General features: G+C 47.7%; 1 protein-coding gene across 1 annotated transcript; it reads right to left on the bottom strand.

The window, feature by feature from the left end:
* Positions 1–7,995: 7,995 nt before the first annotated feature.
* LOC147979621 (uncharacterized) lies at positions 7,996–8,885 on the bottom strand. The gene is made up of 2 exons (XM_087515285.1): positions 8,412–8,885; positions 7,996–8,295 (listed from the first exon to the last, which is right to left on the bottom strand). Exons 1-2 carry the CDS (start codon positions 8,883–8,885, stop codon positions 7,996–7,998), a joined length of 774 nt encoding a protein of 257 aa, XP_087371411.1.
* Between the last annotated feature and the right edge of the window lie 9,799 nt (positions 8,886–18,684).

The following is an 18,684-nucleotide window of genomic DNA, read 5'->3' as shown; positions in this document are numbered from 1 at the left end:
TGGTCAACCGGATCAGCGCCATCTCTCTTTCTTCTTCCAGAAGGTCAACAGCATCCTGATGAGCTTGTTCTGCTTCGGCTTCTGAGAAGAGTTCCACTCGCGGGGCGTTATGAAGTAAGTCACTCGAAAGCACAGCTTCAGCCCCATAGACTAAGAAGAATGGAGTTCGGCCAGTCGACCGATTAGGAGTTGTCCTCAATCCCAAAAGTACTGATGGAAGTTCATCGACCCAAGCGCCCACGGCATGCTTGAGGTCACGCATCAACCGGGGTTTCAGTCCTTTGAGAATCAATATGTTCGCTCTTTCAACTTGTCCATTCGACTAGGGATGGGCGACTGAAGCATAGTCGACCCGAGTGCCTTGGGAAGCGCAAAAGGCTCTGAACTCATCAGAATTGAAGTTCGACCCATTATCCGTGATGATGATGTGCGGGACACCATATCTGAATGTTAACTCTCTAATGAAGCTGACACCAGTACTTGCTTCGAGGTTTTTAATAGGCCTGGCTTCAATCCATTTGGTGAACTTGTCGATTGCTACGAGCACATGGGTGAAGCCACTTCTGCTAGTCCTCAGAGGTCCAGCCATATCTAATCCCCAGAAAGAAAAGGGCCAGACGAGTGGAATGGTCTTCAGGGCTGATGCAGGCTTGTGAGACATGTTGGAGTAGAACTGGCAACCTTCACATCTGTCGACTATGTCTTTTGCCATTTCATTCCCTCGTGGCCAATAAAATCCCGCTCGGTATGCTTTGGCCACAATGGTCCGAGAGGACGCATGGTGACCACAGGTCCCCGAGTGGATGTCGTTGAGGATCACTCGACCTTCTTCTGGTGTTATGCACTTCTGAGCAACTCCCGTAGCACTTTCTCTGTAAAGTTGTCCACCCACTACTATGAAAGCTTTAGATCGACGGACAATCTGACAAGCATCTTCTTCATCCTCTGGAAGCTCTTTCTTGAGAATATACATGATGTATGGCACTGTCCAATCGGGTATGATGACCAAAACTTCCATGACCAAGTCGACCACGGCTGGGACTTCAACTTCAGTCGGATCAGTAGGACTGTGGGGGCTCCTCCGTAAAGGGATCCTCTTGTAAATACGGCGTGTGGAGATGCTCCAAGAATACATTATTGGGAATAGGCTCACGCTTGGAGCCTATCTTTGCCAAATCATCAGCTTCTTGGTTTTTCAGTTGGGGTATATGATGGAGCTCTAACCCCTCAAACTTGTTCTCTAACTTTCTCACTACATTACAATGACTAGTCATAGCCAGGCTTCTGACGTCCCACTCCTTCATTACTTGATTAACCACCAAATATGAGTCGTCGTAGACCATTAGGAGACGGACGCCGAGTGAAATGGCCATACGCAACCCGTACAGAAGTGCTTCATATTCAGCTTCGTTGTTGGAGGAATCAAAATGGATCTGAAGAACATAGTTGAGTCTGTCTCCTCGAGGGGATACTAACATCACCCCAGCACCAGAACCGTTCAGCATCTTGGATCCATCAAAGAACATGGTACAATGCTCCGAGTGAATCTGAGTCGGTTGTTGCTGCTCGGCCCACTCGGCGAGGAAATCTTCTATTGCCTGGGACTTGATAGCTTTCTTTGCCTCGAACTTGATATCCGAGGGAAGGAGTTCAATCACCCACTTTGCCACTCGACCAGTTGCATCTCTGTTGTTCAGAATTTCTGACAAAGGTGCGTCGCTGATGACTGTAACGGAGTGATCAGAGAAATAATGTGCAACCTTATTTGTGGTCATGTAAATCCCATAGACAAGCTTCTGATAGTGAGGATATTTTTGCTTGGATGGAGTCAAGACTTCAGAAATATAATACACTGGGCGCTGAACTTTATAGGTTTTTCCTTCTTATTCTCGCTCGACTGTAAGTACTATACTGATGACTTGTCCAGTGGCTGCAATATAAAGCAAGAAAGGCTCTTTGCTGATTGGAGCAGCGAGCACCGGAAGGGTGGAAAGCAGGGTTTTGATTTTTGGAAACGTTGCATCAGCTTCAGGAGTCCACTTGAACTTATCATATTTCTTCATCAGTCGGTAAAGAGGCAATGCCTTTTCACCGAAGCGAGAGATGAATCGACTCAAGGCGGCCAAATAACCAGTAAGCTTTTGAACGTCATGCACACGCACAGGGCGTTTCATCCGGAGTTTGGCTCCAACTTTCTCTGGGTTGGCATCGATCCCTCATTCGGAAACGAGGAAACCGAGTAACTTTCCTCCTGGAACTCCGAATGTGCATTTTGACGGATTAAGCTTGATATCATACCTTCTTAGGTTGCCAAAGGTTTTAGCGAGGTCAGTCAGCAGGTCGGTACCTTTGTGTGACTTGACCACAATGCCATCCATATATGCTTCCACATTCCAACTGATTTGAGTGAGCAGGCACTTTTGAATCATCCTCATAAATGTGGCACCGGTGTTCTTGAGACCGAATGGCATGGTGACATAACAAAAGCACCCGAATGGAGTGATGAAAGCTGTTTTTATCTCCTCGGTTCCATACAGTCGGATCTGATGATACCCGGAATAGGCGTCTAGAAAAGACAAATGCTCACAACCCGCAGTCGAGTCGACGATTTGGTCGATACCGGGGAGAGGAAAATGATCTTTCGGGCAGGACCGACTGATATGCTTGAAGTCAATGCACATACGAAGTGAATCATCCTTCTTGGGGACCATGATAACATTGGCAAGCCACTCGGAATGGTAAATCTCTCGGATGAACTCAGCTGCTAGGAGCCGAGCCACTTCCTCACCAATTGCTTTTCTCTTATGTACGGCAGACCGTCTAAGATGTTCCTTGACTGGCTTCACTTTCGGGTCGACTCGCAAACGATGCTCAGCCAGTCCCCTGGGTACACCCGGCATGTTAGAAGGTTCCCATGCAAAGATGTCCCAGTTCTCACGGAGGAACTGGATGAGCGCTTCTTCCTAGTTGCTGTCGAGTGATGTTGAGATATGAGTAGGAGCAGCATTAGGATCGGTCGGGTGAATATGAATCGGTTTCGTTTCTCCAGACGACTAAAATGCAGAATTTGTGGCAGGCTTCTTTGCTCGTAGAAAATCACTCGGATCTACATTTTTCTGATACTCTTGCATTTCGACTGCTGCCATTTGTGCATCAACAATTTTAGAACCCTTCTGGAAGCATTCCTCTGCCTTCTATCGATTGCAAGTGACCGTGATCACTCCTCTGGGACCAGGCATTTTCAGCTTGAGATACATGTAACATGGTTGAGCCATAAAACACGTGTATGCAGGCCTCCCCAGAATAGCATGATAAGCACTCTGGAAATCCACTACTTCAAATGTCAACTTTTCCTTATGGTAATTCTTTGAATCACCGAAAACCACGTCCAAGGTTATCTGGCCGAGTGATTCAGCCTTCTTGCCAGGGATGACGTCGTGAAAGCTCATGTTGCTCTCACTAAGTTTGGACATCGCAATGCTCATCCCTTTCAAGGTTTCAGCGTAAAGAATATTCAGACCACTACCACCATCCATCAACACTTTTGTCAATCGAGTACCTCCAACAACTGGGTCGACCACCAATGCTTGCCTCCATGGTGTTGCTATGTGAGCAGGGTGGTCAGACTGGTCGAATGTGATAGCTGTTTGTGACCACTTCAGATATGTTGTCATTGCCGGAGCAACCATATTCACCTCCCTGTTGATTACTTTCAGTGGACTTTTTCTCTCAACGTCAACAAAAATCATTAGGGTGGAATTGACATTGGGAAAACCATCATCTTCCTCTTTGTCTTCATCCTTGTCAGATTCTGTTTCCTCCTCATTAGGTTGTTTCTCTCGGAATTTCTTGATCAGAACCCGACATTGTCGAGTGGTATACTTAGGATAAATCAGATTGCCTTCTTTGTCTTTCTTGATGTGAATGTGACATGGCAAATCCATCACATCGTTACCAGCTGCACCTTTTACTTTCTTAGGGGTCCAGGGCCCCTTAGGTTTCCCTTTAAACTTTCCTTGAATCACTGTTGTAGTTTCACCAGGTCCTGTAGGTTCAGCTTTATGATACGTCCATTTTGCATCATGCTTTTATATTGATACTTATTGCATTATGGGCTGTTATTACACATTATGTCACAAGCCTATTCTCTCTTATTTTACAAGGTTTACATGAAGAGGGGGAATGCCGGCAGCTGGAATTTTGGGCTGGAAAAGGAGCAAATATTAGAGACCTATTCTGCACATCTCCAAAAGTCCTAAAACTCCACGGGAGCACTTTTCAGAATATATCAAAAATATTGGGCGCAAGAAGTACCAGAGGGGGGCCACCCACCAGCCACGAGGGTGGGGGCGCGCCCCCTGCCTCATGGGCTCCCTGGTGGCCCTCCAATGACCATCTTCTGCTATATGAAGTTTTTCACCCTGGAAAAATCATAAGCAAGCTCACGGGACGAAACTCCGCCGCCACGAGGCGGAACCTTGGCGGAACCAATTTAGGGCTCCGGTAGAGCTGTTCTACCGGGGAAACTTCCCTCCGGGAGGGGGGAATCATCACCATCATCATCACCAACAATCCTCTCATCGGGAGGGGGTCAATCTCCATCAACATCTTCACCAGCACCATCTCATCTCAAACCCTAGTTCATCTCTTGCATCCAAACCTCAGATTGGTACCTGTGGGTTGCTAGTAGTGTTGATTACTCCTTGTAGTTTATGCTAGTTGGTTTACTTGGTGGAAGATCATATGTTCAGATCCATTATGCATATTAATACCCCTCTGATTATGAACATGAATATGATTTGTGAGTAGTTACGTTTGTTCTTGAGGACATGGGAGAAGTCTTGCTATAAGTAGTCATGTGAATTTGGTATTCGTTCGATATTTTGATGAGATGTATGTTGTCATCCCTCTAGTGGTGTCATGTGAACGTCGACTACATGACACTTCACCATTGTTTGGGCCTAGAGGGAGGCATTGGGAAGTAGTAAGAAGATGATGGGTTGCTAGAGTGACAGAAGCTTAAACCATAGTTTATGCGTTGCTTCAAAAGGGGCTCATTTGGATCCATATGTTTCATGCTATGGTTAGGTTTACCTTAACACTTCTGTCGTAGTTGTGGATGCTTGATATGGGGGTTAATCATAAGTGGGATGCTTGTGCAAGTAAGGATGGTACCCAAGCACCGGTCCACCCACATATCAAATTATCAAAGTACCGAACGTGAATCATATGAACGTGATGAAAACTAGCTTGATGATAATTCCCATGTGTCCTCGGGAGCGTTTTCCTTCATATAAGAGTTTGTCCAGGCTTATCCTTTGCTACAAAAAGGATTAAGCCACCTTGCTGCACCTTATTTACTTTTATTACTTGCTACTCGTTACAAATTACCTTATCACAAAACTATCTGTTACCGATAATTTTAGTGCTTGCAGAGAATACCTTACTGAAAACTGCTTATCATTTCCTTCTGCTCCTCGTTGGGTTCGACACTCTTACTTATCGAAAAGGCTACGATAGATCCCCTACACTTGATTCCGGTTGGAATTGCCTCCACCTGTGTCTTGACCGACTGGTTTGCTCTTCCCACTGCGGAGTCGATCCTCCTCTTCTCCGTTAGCATACCGAGTGGCTATTTCCATCAACCGAGCCAGAGACATATCTACTGTCCGACCGAATTTCAGGACCAGCTCCCGATTTTTGACGCCTTCCTTGAAAGCGCAAACTGCTTCATGGTGGGACACATTTTCCACTGTGTGATGTAGAGTGGTCCACCTCTGAATGTAATCTCTCAGAGTCTCACTCGGTTTTTGCACGGAATGCTGCAATTCCGTTAATCCCGCTGGCCGCTTGCAAGTACCCTCAAAAGTTTTAACAAACACTCCGGCAAGGTCTTCCCAACTGAATAGACTACCTGGTGCTAACTGAGTCAACCATGCTCTGCCTGATCCTTCCAACATCAGAGGAAGATGCTTCATGGCCACTTCATCATTGCCGCCACCAATCTATACAGCCACTCGGTAATCCTCAAGCCAAGTGTCAGGCTTGGACTCAGCAGTGAACTTGCTGACCCCAGTCGCCAACCTAAAGTTGGGCGGAATCACTACGACTCTGATGGCTCTGCTGAAACACTCTGGACCTAAAACATGAACTCTGCTGCCAGTTGTGTGATCACTATCAAGGCCCTCTCTATGTGCTCTATTCCTGTCAACTAGACCTTGAACGAGAATAGATCTCGCATCAAAGCCTGGCTCCCTTGGGTCGGCTGGTACTCTTCGCTCGCCACTGCGAGGGCGTCTGTCATCATATTGCCGAGGCGCATATGATCCACTCCTCGGAGGAGGCGTGGGAACTCGATGACGGTCATCACGACCGAGTCGGTGATCATACTATTCATGGTTTCTGTATTGCTCTTGCCGATGCCCACGTCCCTCATGCCGCGGGGGCGATCTTGGGTTGTGGGCCGACTGGACTGTATCTGCCATCACAGATCGGCTATGAATCCTATTCCGCGTCTGAGACAATGTTGTGTTCTACTCTCCTGCTGCCCGGAGTAAGGCCCGGATCTGCATCAAACCTCTGGCAGCCTCCGACTGGGAAGGCTGAATTGACTCTGCTATACAGGCTGCAGCTGTGAGATTTTGAATCAGAGTGCGGTATACCTGAGGTTGAGGCGGAAAAAGTTGTCGTCGACTGGACTCAGGGATCCGTTGTCGTGCACACTCGTCGAGTGCATGCTGAAGGTTTTCAAGTCGAGTGCGCTCAGCCAAGTTGGCCAGGCGCGCCTCCTCCAAGGCCCGGGCCTCGGAGGTTTCCCCAACGATGGGCGTGTGAAGTGCATCCATGTTGCAGCGGCGAAGCTCTTCTCTCTGCTATGAAGAAAGGGGCAAGGGGCGATATTCCTCGTGAGCATGCGACGGATTGCCGCCACCATCACTGTCGTCATCGCGGCGGAAGCCATGAGGACTATGTGGTCCGTCGACCATCAAGGCTTCAGCCGTAGGATCGCTGCTGTCGCATTCGGATGCGGTCTCAACGGAGCCAGTCAAACAGGCCGTAGAGAGTTTTGTGGGGCTCGATTGCCGCGACTTGTGGGGTAGCCGACTGGCAGGCCACCACGTGTTTCACCCACCGCTGAAGCCGCGACCAACTGGATCACTTACGCCGGCGAACAGCGGGGAGCGAAGACACCACGGGAGTCGACCAATACTGGGTCGACGGCTGCCGGAGAAGGACGCCGCAAGCGCACGCGCGAAAGTGTGTCGCCCCACGGACAGGGAGCGCCTCGACGTCAAGGGGAGCTTCTGGAAGCCAGGTGGAGTCGTCGGCAACAAAGACGAGTGCGCTGAGACGGATCTCGCGGCCCTTAGCCAATCACCGTCGGAAACCATGATGATGCGGATCGCAAAATCGCAACTTCACCAAAAAATCGCTAAGACATCTGCCCCACGGTGGGCACCAACTGTCGTGGTTCTAAGACTAACAGTAGAATGGGGGTAGGTATGAGGAGGCAAGATCCCAGCTATGGTGAAGTTGTAAACACAAGATTTATGAGTTCAGGCCCTTCACGGTGGAAGTAAAAGCCCTACGTCTCGGTGCCCGGAGGAGGTCGACTGGATTATATGAGTGTGGTATTACAAGGGGTGCGAACCCTTGTCCCTGAGGAGGGGGGTGGCTTATATAGAGTTCGCCAGACCCCCCCCCCACCCTCAATTACAAAGGGTTTAAGGTACATAAAGATGGGGCGTTACTGGTAACGCTAGTAATAAAGTGACATAAAGGACCACTTAAGTCTACAGAGTAAATGCCCGACCGTTGCTTTTCAGAGTGGCTTTCGATCTTCTGTTTGTCGAGTGATCATTGTCATGGTCGAGTGATATTGAGTCTTTCGAGTGGAACGTTTCTGGTCGAGTGGATGATGGTGTCCCTTGAATACTTCTGGATTTAGGGTGATGTCCTAGTGGAGGGTGCCTAGGTCAGGCCTATGACCCTACCCTAGGTACATAGCTTCATCAGGCACCCCTCGCACTTGAGGACGAGCAACTCATCGCCCTTGAGGGTCGTGGGCCAGTAGAATCCATGGCGAAAAGCCTTGGCCATTAGAGACCTGGAAGTGGCGTAGTGCCCGCACTCACTCGGGTGTATGTTCAGGAGGATCTCGATGCCCTTGTCATGCTCGACGCAGCGCTGGAGCACGCCCGTCGCGCTGCGCTTGACGAGCTCGTTGTTGATGATGTTGTAGGCGAACGCCCGGCCTTGCACTTGTCGGGCCTCAGTCTCGTCCAAGGGGAGCACCTGGTTCACCAGGAATGCTAGGATCGACTAGGCCCATGATGGAGTTGTCGCCATGGTGAAGACAGTCATCGAGACATATTCTGGGGCGGCAGCCCCCGGTTGGAGATGACGGCAACCGGGTTGAGAGTGGCAGCCCCCGGGCCGGGTTCCGCAGTCCCTAGGACTAGATTGGAGGCGGCGGCGGCCGGGTCGAGCAAGGCAGCCCCCGGGCCGGGATCATCAGTCTCCGGGCCGAGTTCTACAGTCCCCGGCTTCGAGTTGGGGAGGGGTGCTGCAGGGTCATCCGGGATGAAGGTGGACTCGGAATCCAGGGACGGCTTGACGGACGGCTTGCGCAAGTGTGCGAGGGAGACACCGGATGGGATGGCTTGCCGGGATGAGCCAATATTGGCTAGCGTGTCGGCGGATTCATCCCGGTGAGATGTGTAGGGACTCGCAGCCGGAGAGCTGCTAGACGAGGAAGCGGTAAGTGGCCATGTTGGCATCCCGGGCATCCCACTCGCCGAACACTGCTGCACCACCAGGTCAGAATCACCGTAGCACAAGATGTGCCCGATGCCGAGTTCCTTGGCAAGCTGGAGGCCATGCATAAGGGCTTCGTACTCAGAAACGTTGTTGGAGGTGGCAAAGTGGATTTGGAGCGCATACCGGAGCCAGCCGCCCTTCGGGGAGGACAGCACGATCCCGGCTCCCAACCGGACCGCATCTTGGAGCCGTCGAAGTGCATGCGCCAATGCGTCGAATCCGGTGGAAGCGGCAGGTATTGAGTCTCCGTCCAGTCGATGAGGAAGTTGGCCAGGGATTGGGACTTGATCGTGGTGTGGGGCTCGTAAAGGATGGTGTGACCGACCAGCTCGATGGCCCACTTGGCAACCCGGCCAGAGGCATCCCAGCAGCCCATGATCTCGCCGATGAGGACCATGCTGACCATGGTGACGACGTGCTCTTGGAAATACTGCTTCGACTTCTTGGTGGTGAAGTACACGCCGTAACACATCTTCTGGTACTGCGGGTAGTTCTGCTTGGAGGCGGAGAGCACTAGGGCTAGACAAAAATCTCAAAGCTCATGAGCATAATGAGCGCTCGATTGTTTGGCTCGTTTCGGCTCATGCTCGTTAGTTAATGAACCAAGCTGAATAGTATTTTTTGCTTGTTAAGATTAACGAGCTTAATGATCGAGCAAAAGAGTTTTGCGAGCTAACTCGTTTAGCTCGATAATTTCTAGTAGTTTTTTAGAATTTCCAGAGCCCACTAATAGTTAGGCCGGCCTAAGGGCCTAGCGCCCCAGCCCACTTTGCACCGCACCTCTCCCAGACCTAGGAGCCACCAGGCCCCAACCCCAGCCGCCAGGACCAGGAGACCTAGAGTCCACGACTTGTCTCCAGTCTCCATGACCACGAGACAGCCTCCAGCGCCAGGAACCAGAGGAAGTGACGAGGGCACAGGGCAGTACGGTGGCGGTCGGTGACCTTCCGGCGTCTAGATCTCCGGTATCCCCGCCCCCGTTCACCTCTCACCTCCAACATCTCCATTCTCCCAGTCCCGACCTCTTGTATCGGTCGTCTCTAACTCTGGCAATCCCCATCTCCATCTGCGAGCCCAGTGCAAGAATGGATGAACACCAGTGGCCACCACCTTCTGCCACACTGCAAGCATGGAGTCACGGAAGAAACGAGTTGCCTCTGGTTGTGCGTCACGAGACTCTCCCTCCACCGTAGCATAGCGTGGTCCTCTTCTTCGATCACAAGCACAGAAAAGGTCAAGGGTGGATCCAACAATGTCTGATGTTGATGACGCCAGATCAACAGTGGTAATTTCCTTTTGTGCTCATGTGTTAGATGGTTAAATCTCAATAATTCAGTGTATATGAATGTGTACTCCAGTAGTGTTGTTACTATTTAAATGTTGTATAGACTACTAAATTTTATTTGTCTGTTCCCATTGCAATTTTGTTTATTGATGTTTGATGTTTATAATGCCAGATCAATAGCAATGCAACTATTTTGTTGATTGCAATTTTGGTATAGAACTCTAGTTTCAATTTCGTACATTGCCATTTTTGCTTTATAGAACTCTAGTTACAATGTAGATTAATATAACTTTATTATTCATATTCCTAATCAATCATGGAGTAATGACTTGTTAAATTTCACTATCTAAATCATTCTATTTCTTTCTCCATAGGATGGTGATATAGAGGAATGGGTTGAGGTTAACAAAGGATACGAAGAGGTTGATGAGGCAGATACGTATGACATGGATGATGACATGTCAGATCCTTCTCTAGGATTGGGTGACAAAGGAAATGATGTAGAAGCTGAGGTCAATGACAGAGAGAAAACAAAGAGAGGGATAAGGAAAAAGGAAATAGTTGATGTTGGTAATAAGGTTAAGGTGAGGAAAACTAGAGTTAAGCGTGCACCATGTTGGCAGCATTTCAAGGAGGTCAAAGTTGTATGCAAGAAGAAACCAGGGGCGGTCGTCACGATGGCAAAACTAGAGTTAAGCGTGCACCAACAGTGGCCACGTTCTCGGCGCAATCCCGCCCATCTACGACACCCCCATGAAGAACATGCGCACCGCGCAGGCGGCCACTGTTGGCATGGAGCAGCTACAGGGCGAGGTCACTGTTGGTAAGGAGGTCAGCGGAGTAGGTGGGCCACTATAGCCACGCTCCTGCCAGTCAGCGGGATTGGTGGGCCACTGTAGCCACGCTCATCCCCTCTGCGGGGACTTGATCCGTCGTATGCCTTGGATGGGACGGGAGCTGACCCCTGGCCGGGTCGAGGAAGAGGCCATGAGGGCGTTGGCTTGTTAGATAAGTCTTGGTTTGTCGAGTTCGGCCGGCATGCGCTAGCAGGCCGGGCCGTGTTGCGGTCTTGGCCGGGTTGAGGAACCCGGCCAAGTACGAGCCGGATTGAGGGGCAATGTTGGCCCCGATTTTTTCGGAAAGGATCCGGCTTCCGTTGCCTGCCCGGGGTTCACCCCCCCCCCCCCCCGACACCGTTTGTCTGTATGCATGTCGGACAAATTACAACATTGGAAATACAAGCATGGTCTAGGCCCACATGCAAATGGTACTCGGCGGAATGTTCAAATGAGGCATGCGGGAGGATGGACTCGACCGGAGGGCGGCTTGATCGATGGAGAAGAGGGTTGGAGAGGAATGAGAAATAAGCAATGCCACATGATTATACTTGAATGGCTCAAATAAACATTAAGTTCTCTTGATTTCCATTCCGTCTTGGTCACGGAGTAAGATACTCCCTCTGTTTTTATTTACTCTGCATATTAGGTTTGATTGAAGTCAAACTTCATAAAATTTCACCAAATTTATAGAAAAATATGAACATTTACAATAGCAAATCTATATGATGTGAAAGTATATTCAACAATGAATCTAATGGTATTGATTTGTTATTGTATATGTTATTATTTCTGTCTATAAACTTTGTCAAAGTTTCAAAGTTTGACTTTGAGCAAAGCTAAAATGCGGAGTAAATAAAAACACAAGGAGTACGCATGGACTAGTATATAGTTACTACTGCTGGAACATGGTAAGTTGGACCCCTAAATGCGGGCACGGACAGGGCACACCTCAATTATTCCTTCAAGCAGTCGGACAACTACATTAGCACACCATCCGGCTACTTAATCAAGTATTACGCTTCACTAGTTGAAAAGGAAAAGGGTGGTACCGCACCCAAAACCACCACACTTGGGGCTAGGGTAACAACTTGGTACTATACCACATTTGAACCAGGGCACAAAAACCACCTTTCTGCGCCTAATGTGTAACGCAGAGCACTGACGCTCGAATTTGGCCGGGAGAACAGGGAAACCGACATGTGGGGCACACTTGTCGGGATGATGTGGCGCGGACTAGTCCAATGGAGGAGCTCGCCCACGACCTCCTCGCCACCAGCAACCATTCATGTGGGTCGTGGGGGCCAGCAATGTGGCGTAGCTCCCGCACCGCCTTTGGACACGGTGACCGCGGTGAGCGACACGCTCATCATCGCCGGACATGATCAGCTTCAGGGTGCCGAGGGTGGCGTTAGCACTATGGCACGACTAGCGGATCAACACTCGGCTCGTCAAGGATGCATGGGGCGTTCAAGTGTGCGCGTGCCGCAACGCATCCGCGGAGTGTTGTAGTGCGGCCAACTGCATCCCCAGGACCTGAGACCATGCCGGGTCGTCTTGCTTTTTCAATTACATGTGGGGATCGCATCTGAGCAAAGGGCATCTCCAACATTTCCATGACCACAGCTGACTACCCTGGCACACCAAAAACCCTCGTCCTTCGCACCGTCGCGTGGTGCGTTCCCAGCCGGCGCCAGGTGCCCACATTCATGTCGTCCGTCTGTATGCCGTCATTAAGAGGCTCGATGCGTGAGGAACCAACTTCGGCGACTTAATGACACACCCGAATGCTTGGCCCCACCAGAATGCGCTACTTAAAGCAGCAACGCCCAGCTAAACTCCACACCATAGCGCATCCTCCTGCTACCTGGCGCCACATCCACCATGACCATGAGCGCGAACGCTCTGCGGGAGAGCTTGTCTTTGGGGATGAAGCTCTAGGTCGCCGCCCTCGCTCAAGTCGTCGCTTGCAACGCAATAGCAGCGTAGTCGAACGCGGATGCGACCGCACAAGCGGTGGCCATGCTGGCGGACGACGACGGGAGCACTATCAACCACGTGCCCTACTTGCCACCGTCCAATATGTTCGGTGGCGCATGTGGCAGGTGAAGTGATGGACCGTCCACATCCATCATCATCGACCTCACGTCCATCGACACCGTCGAGGTCGGGGAATCCTCCGAGGATGAGTAGGGCATGGGAGGCGGCAGGGCATGGTGTGCCAACTGGCCGGTCCATCTCTCGTGTTCTACTCTTCCTCTCCGGAGACCGCACCTTCACTTGGCGGGTCTTGAACCCCACCCCCGTACATGGAGATGGCAGATGGAGGACATCGGTCGCCGCCGTAGAAAATATTTAGGGTCGGGTTTCTTTCATTTTTCTGTCCAATAGAAGTTCGAAATGTAATGAAAATCTGTCGTGTTTGCATCAAACTCGTTCGGTGTATATGAACTTCCACAATAATAGTAAGATATATTGTAGGTGTATGAAAATATATGGAATGATGATTCGTTTTTGAAGGAAATATGGCCTAGAGGAAATAATAAAGTTATTATTTATTTCCTTATATCATGATAAATATTTATTATTCATGCTAGAATTGTATTAACCGGAAACATAATACATGTGTGAATACATAGACAAACAGAGTGTCACTAGTATGCCTCTACTTGACTAGCTCGTTGATCAAAGATGGTTATGTTTCCTAACCATAGACATGAGTTGTCATTTGATTAACGGGATCACATCATTAGGAGAATGATGTGATTGACTTGACCCATTCCGTTAGCTTAGCACTTGATCGTTTAGTTTGTTGCTATTGCTTTCTTCATGACTTATACATGTTCCTATAACTATGAGATTATGCAACTCCCGTTTACCGGAGGAACACTTTGTGTGCTACCAAACGTCACAACATAACTGGGTGATTATAAAGGTGCTCTACAGGTGTCTCCAAAGGTACTTGTTGGGTTGGCGTATTTCGAGATTAGGATTTGTCACTCCGATTGTCGGAGAGGTATCTCTGGGCCCTCTCGGTAATGCACATCACCTAAAGCCTTGCAAGCATTGCAACTAATGAGTTAATTGTGAGATGATGTATTACGGAATGAGTAAAGAGACTTGCTGATAATGAGATTGAACTAGGTATTGAGATACCGACGATCGAATCTCGGGCAAGTAACATACCGATGACAAAGGGAACAACGTATGTTGTTATGCGGTTTGACCGATAAAGATCTCCGTAGAATATGTGGGAGCCAATATGAGCATCCAGGTTCCGCTATTGGTTATTGGCCGGAGACGTGTCTCGGTTATGTCTACATAGTTCTCGAACCCGTAGGGTCCGCACGCTTAAAGTTCGATGACGGTTATATTATGAGTTTATGTGTTTTGATGTACCGAAGGAGTTCGGAGTCCCGGATGAGATCGAGGACATAACGAGGAGTCTCGAAATGGTCGAGACATAAAGATCGATATATTGGACAACTATATTCGGACATCGGAAAGGTTCCGAGTGATTCGGGTATTTTCGGGAGTTACGGGAATTCGTATTGGGCCTTAATGGGCCATACGGGAAAGGAGAGAAAGGCCTCAAAGGGTGGCCGCACCCCTCCCCATGGGCTGGTCCGAATTGGACTAGGGAGGGGGCGCCCCCTTCCTTCCTTCTCCTTTTCCCTTCCCTTTCCTTCTCTCCTACTCCTACTACTTGGAAGGGATCCTAGTTCTACTAGGAAAGGGGGAATCCTACTCCCGGTGGGAGTAGGACTCCCCTAGGGCGCGCCATAGAGAGGGCCGGCCCCTCCCCTCCTCCACTCCTTTATATACGTGGCCAGGGGGCACCCCATAGACACAACAATTGATCTCTTGATCTCTTAGCCGTGTGTGATGCCCCCTTCGACCATAATCCACCTCGGTCATATCGTAGCGGTGCTTAGGCGAAGCCCTGCGTCGGTATAACATCATCATCGTCACCACGCCGTCGTGCTGACAGAACTCTCCCTCAAAGCTTGGCTGGATCGGATTTCGAGGGACGTCATCGAGTTGAACGTGTGCAGAACTCGGAGGTGTCGTGTGTTCGGTACTTGATCGGTCGGATCGTGAAGACGTACGACTACATCAACCGCGTTGTGATAACGCTTCCGCTTTCGGTCTACGAGGGTACGTGGACAACACTCTCCCCTCTCGTTGCTATGCATCACCATGATCTTGCGTGTGCGTAGGAAATTTTTGAAATTACTACGTTCCCCAACAGTGGCATCCGAGCCTAGGTTTTATGCGTTGATGTAATATGCACGAGTAGAACACAAGTGAGTTGTGGGCGATATAAGTCATACTGCTTACCAGCATGTCACACTTTGGTTCGGCCGTATTGTTGGATGAAGCGGACCGGACCGACATTACGCATACGCTTACGCGAGACTGGTTTTTCCGCCGTGCTATGCACACAGGTGACTAGCGGGTGTCAGTTTCTCCAACTTTAGTTGAACCGAGTGTGGCTATGCCCGGTCCTTGAGAAGGTTAAAATAGCACTAACTTGACAAACTATCGTTGTGGTTTTGATGCGTAGGTAAGAACGGTTTTTGCTCAGCCCGTAGCAGCCACGTAAAACTTGCAACAACAAAGTAGAGGACGTCTAACTTGTTTTTGCAGGGCATGTTGTGATGTGATATGGTCAAAACATGATGAGATAAAAGTTGTTGTATAAGATGATCATGTTTTGTTGAAGTTATCAGCAACTGGCAGAAGCCTTATGGTTGTCTCTTTATTGCATAAGATGCAAGCGCCAAATAATTGCTTTACTTTATCGCTATGCGATAGCAATAGTTGCAAGAGCAATAGTTGGCGAGATGACCATGTGACAACACATTGATATAGATCAAGATGATGGAGATCATGGTGTCATGCCGGTGACAATGGAAATCATGATGATGCTTTGGAGATGGAGATCAAAGGCACAAGATGATGATGGCCATATCATGTCACATATTTTGATTGCATGTGATGTTTATCTTTTATGCATCTTATTTTGCTTAGTTCAATGGTAGCTTTATAAGATGATCTCTCACTAAATTTCAAGATAAAAAGTGTTCTCCCCGAGTATGCACCGTTGCCAAAGTTCGTCGTGCCCAGACACCACGTGATGATCGGGTGTGATAAGCTCTACGTCCATCTACAACAGGTGCAAGCCAGTTTTGCACACGCAGAATACTCAGGTTAAACTTGACGAGCCTAGCATATGCAGATATGGCCTCAGAACACTGAGACCGAAAGGTCGAGCGTGAATCATATAGTAGATATGATCAACAGAATGATGTTCACCATTTAAAGCTACTCCATTTCACGTGATGATCGGTTATGGTTTAGTTGATTTGGATCACGTGATCACTTATATGATTAGAGGGATATCTATCTAAGTGGGAGTTCTTAAGTAATATGATTAATTGAACTTTAATTTATCATGAACTTAGTCCTGGTAGTATTAGCATATCTATGTTGTAGATCAATAGCTCGCGATGTTGCTCCCCGTTTAATTTTTATATGTTCCTAGAGAAAACTAAGTTGAAAAATGTTAGTAGCAATGATGCGGATTGGATCCGTGATCTGAGGTTTATCCTCATTGCTGCACAGAAGAATTATGTCCTTGATGCACCACTAGGTGACTGACCTATTGCAGGAGCAAATGCAGACGTTATGAATGTTTGGCTAGCTCAATATGATGACTACTTGATAGTTTAGTGCGCCATGCTTAACAGCTTAGAATCGGGACTTCAAAGACGTTTTGAATGTCATGGATCATGTAAGATGTTCCAGGAGTTGAAGTTAATATTCAAGCAAATACCCGAGTTGAGAGATATGAAGTCTCCAACAAGTTCTATAGCTACAAGATGGAGGAGAATAGCTCAACCAGTGAGCATGTGCTCAGATTGTCTGAGTACTACAATTGCTTGAATCAAGTGGGAGTTAATCTTCCAGATAAGAGAGTAATTGACAAAGTTCTCTAGTCACTATCACTGAGTTACTAGAACTTAGTGGTGAACTATAATATGCAAGGGATGACAAAAGTAATTCCCAATCTCTTCGTGATGCTGAAATCGACGAAGGTAGAAATCAAGAAAAGCATCAAGTGTTGATGGTTGACAAAGACCACTAGTTTCAAAAAGGGCAAAGGGAAGAAAGGGAACTTCAAGAAGAACGGCAAGAAAGTTGCTGCTCAAGTGAAGAAGCCCAAGTCTGGACCTAAGCCTGAGACTGAGTGCTTCTACTGCAAAGGGACTGGTCACTAGAAGCGGAACTGCCCCAAGTATTTGGCGGATAAAAAGGATGGCGAAGTGAACAAAGGTATATTGGATATACATGTTATTGATGTGTACTTTACTAGTGTTTATAGGAACCCCTCGGTATTTGATACTAGTTTAGTTGCTAGAGTAGTAACTTGAAACAAGAGTTGCAGAATGAACAGAGACTAGTTAAGGGTGAAGTGACGATGTGTGTTGGAAGTAGTTCCAAGAATGATATGATCATCATCGCACACTCCCTATACTTTCGGGATTAGTGTTGAACCTAAATAAGTGTTATTTGGTGTTTGCGTTGAGCATGAATATGATTTGATCATGTTTATTGTAATACGGTTATTCATTTAAGTTAAGAATAATTGTTATTCAGTTTACATGAATAAAACCTTCTATGGTTATACACCCAATGAAAATGGTTTGTTGAATCTCGATCATAGTGATACACATATTCATAATATTGAAGTCAAAAGATGCAAAGTTAATAATGATAGTGCAACTTATTTGTGGCACTGCCGTTTAGGTCATATTGGTGTAAAGCGCATGAAGAAACTCCATGCTGATGGGATTTTGGAATCACTTGATTATGAATCACTTGATGCTTGCGAACCATGCCTCATGGGCAAGATGACTAAAACTCCGTTCTCCGAAACAATGGAGCGAGCAATTGACTTATTGGAAATAATACATACTGATGTATGCGGTCCGATGAGTGTTGAGGCTCGCGGCCGATATCATTATTTTCTGACCTTCACTGATGATTTGAGCAGATATGGGTATATCTACTTGATGAAACACAAGTCTGAAACATTTGAAAAGTTCAAAGTATTTTAGAGTAAAGTGGAGCATCATCGTAACAAGAAAATAAAAGTTTCTACGATATGATCGAAGAAGTAAAATATTTGAGTTAACGAGTTTGGCCTTAAGTTAAAACAATGTGAAATAGTTTCATTACTCACGCCACCTGGAACACCACAGTGTAATGGTGTGTCCGAACATCATAACCGTACTTTATTAGATATAGTGCAATCTATGATGTCTCTTACCAATCTACCACTATCGTTTTGGGGTTATGCATTAGAGACAACTACATTCACGTTAAATAGGGCACCATCGAAATCTGTTGAGACGATGCCTTATGAACTGTGGTTTGGCAAGAAACCAAAGTTGTCATTTCTTAAAGTTTGGGGTGGCGATGCTTATGTGAAAAAGTTTCAAACTAATAAGCTTGAACCCAAATCGAAGAAGTGCATCTTCATTGGATACCCAAACGAAATTGTTGGGTACAGCTTCTATCACAGATCAGAAGGCAAATTTGTTGCTGAGAATAGATCCTTTCTAGGGAAGGAGTTTCTCTCGAAAGAAGTGAGTGGGGGGAAAGTAGAACTTGATAAGGTAACTGTACCTGCTCCCTTATTGGAAAGTAGTTCATCACAGAAATCTGTTCATGTGA

This window comes from Triticum urartu, chromosome 3A (genome assembly GCF_056163025.1).
Source record: "Triticum urartu cultivar PI428250 chromosome 3A, HENAU_Tu73, whole genome shotgun sequence".
Taxonomy (NCBI): Eukaryota; Viridiplantae; Streptophyta; class Magnoliopsida; order Poales; family Poaceae; genus Triticum; species Triticum urartu.
This window is presented reverse-complemented; position numbering and strand designations above follow the sequence as displayed.

Excerpts from the sequence above, each read along its gene's own strand:
- LOC147979621 (XM_087515285.1), bottom strand. The coding sequence starts at position 8,885 with ATGCATGGCCTCCAGCTTGCCAAGGAACTCGGCATCGGGCACATCTTG. Across the intron at positions 8,296-8,411 it reads GGGCTGCCACTCTCAACCCG|GTGCTCCCCTTGGACGAGAC; the intron begins GTTGCCGTCATC and ends CTGGTGAACCAG.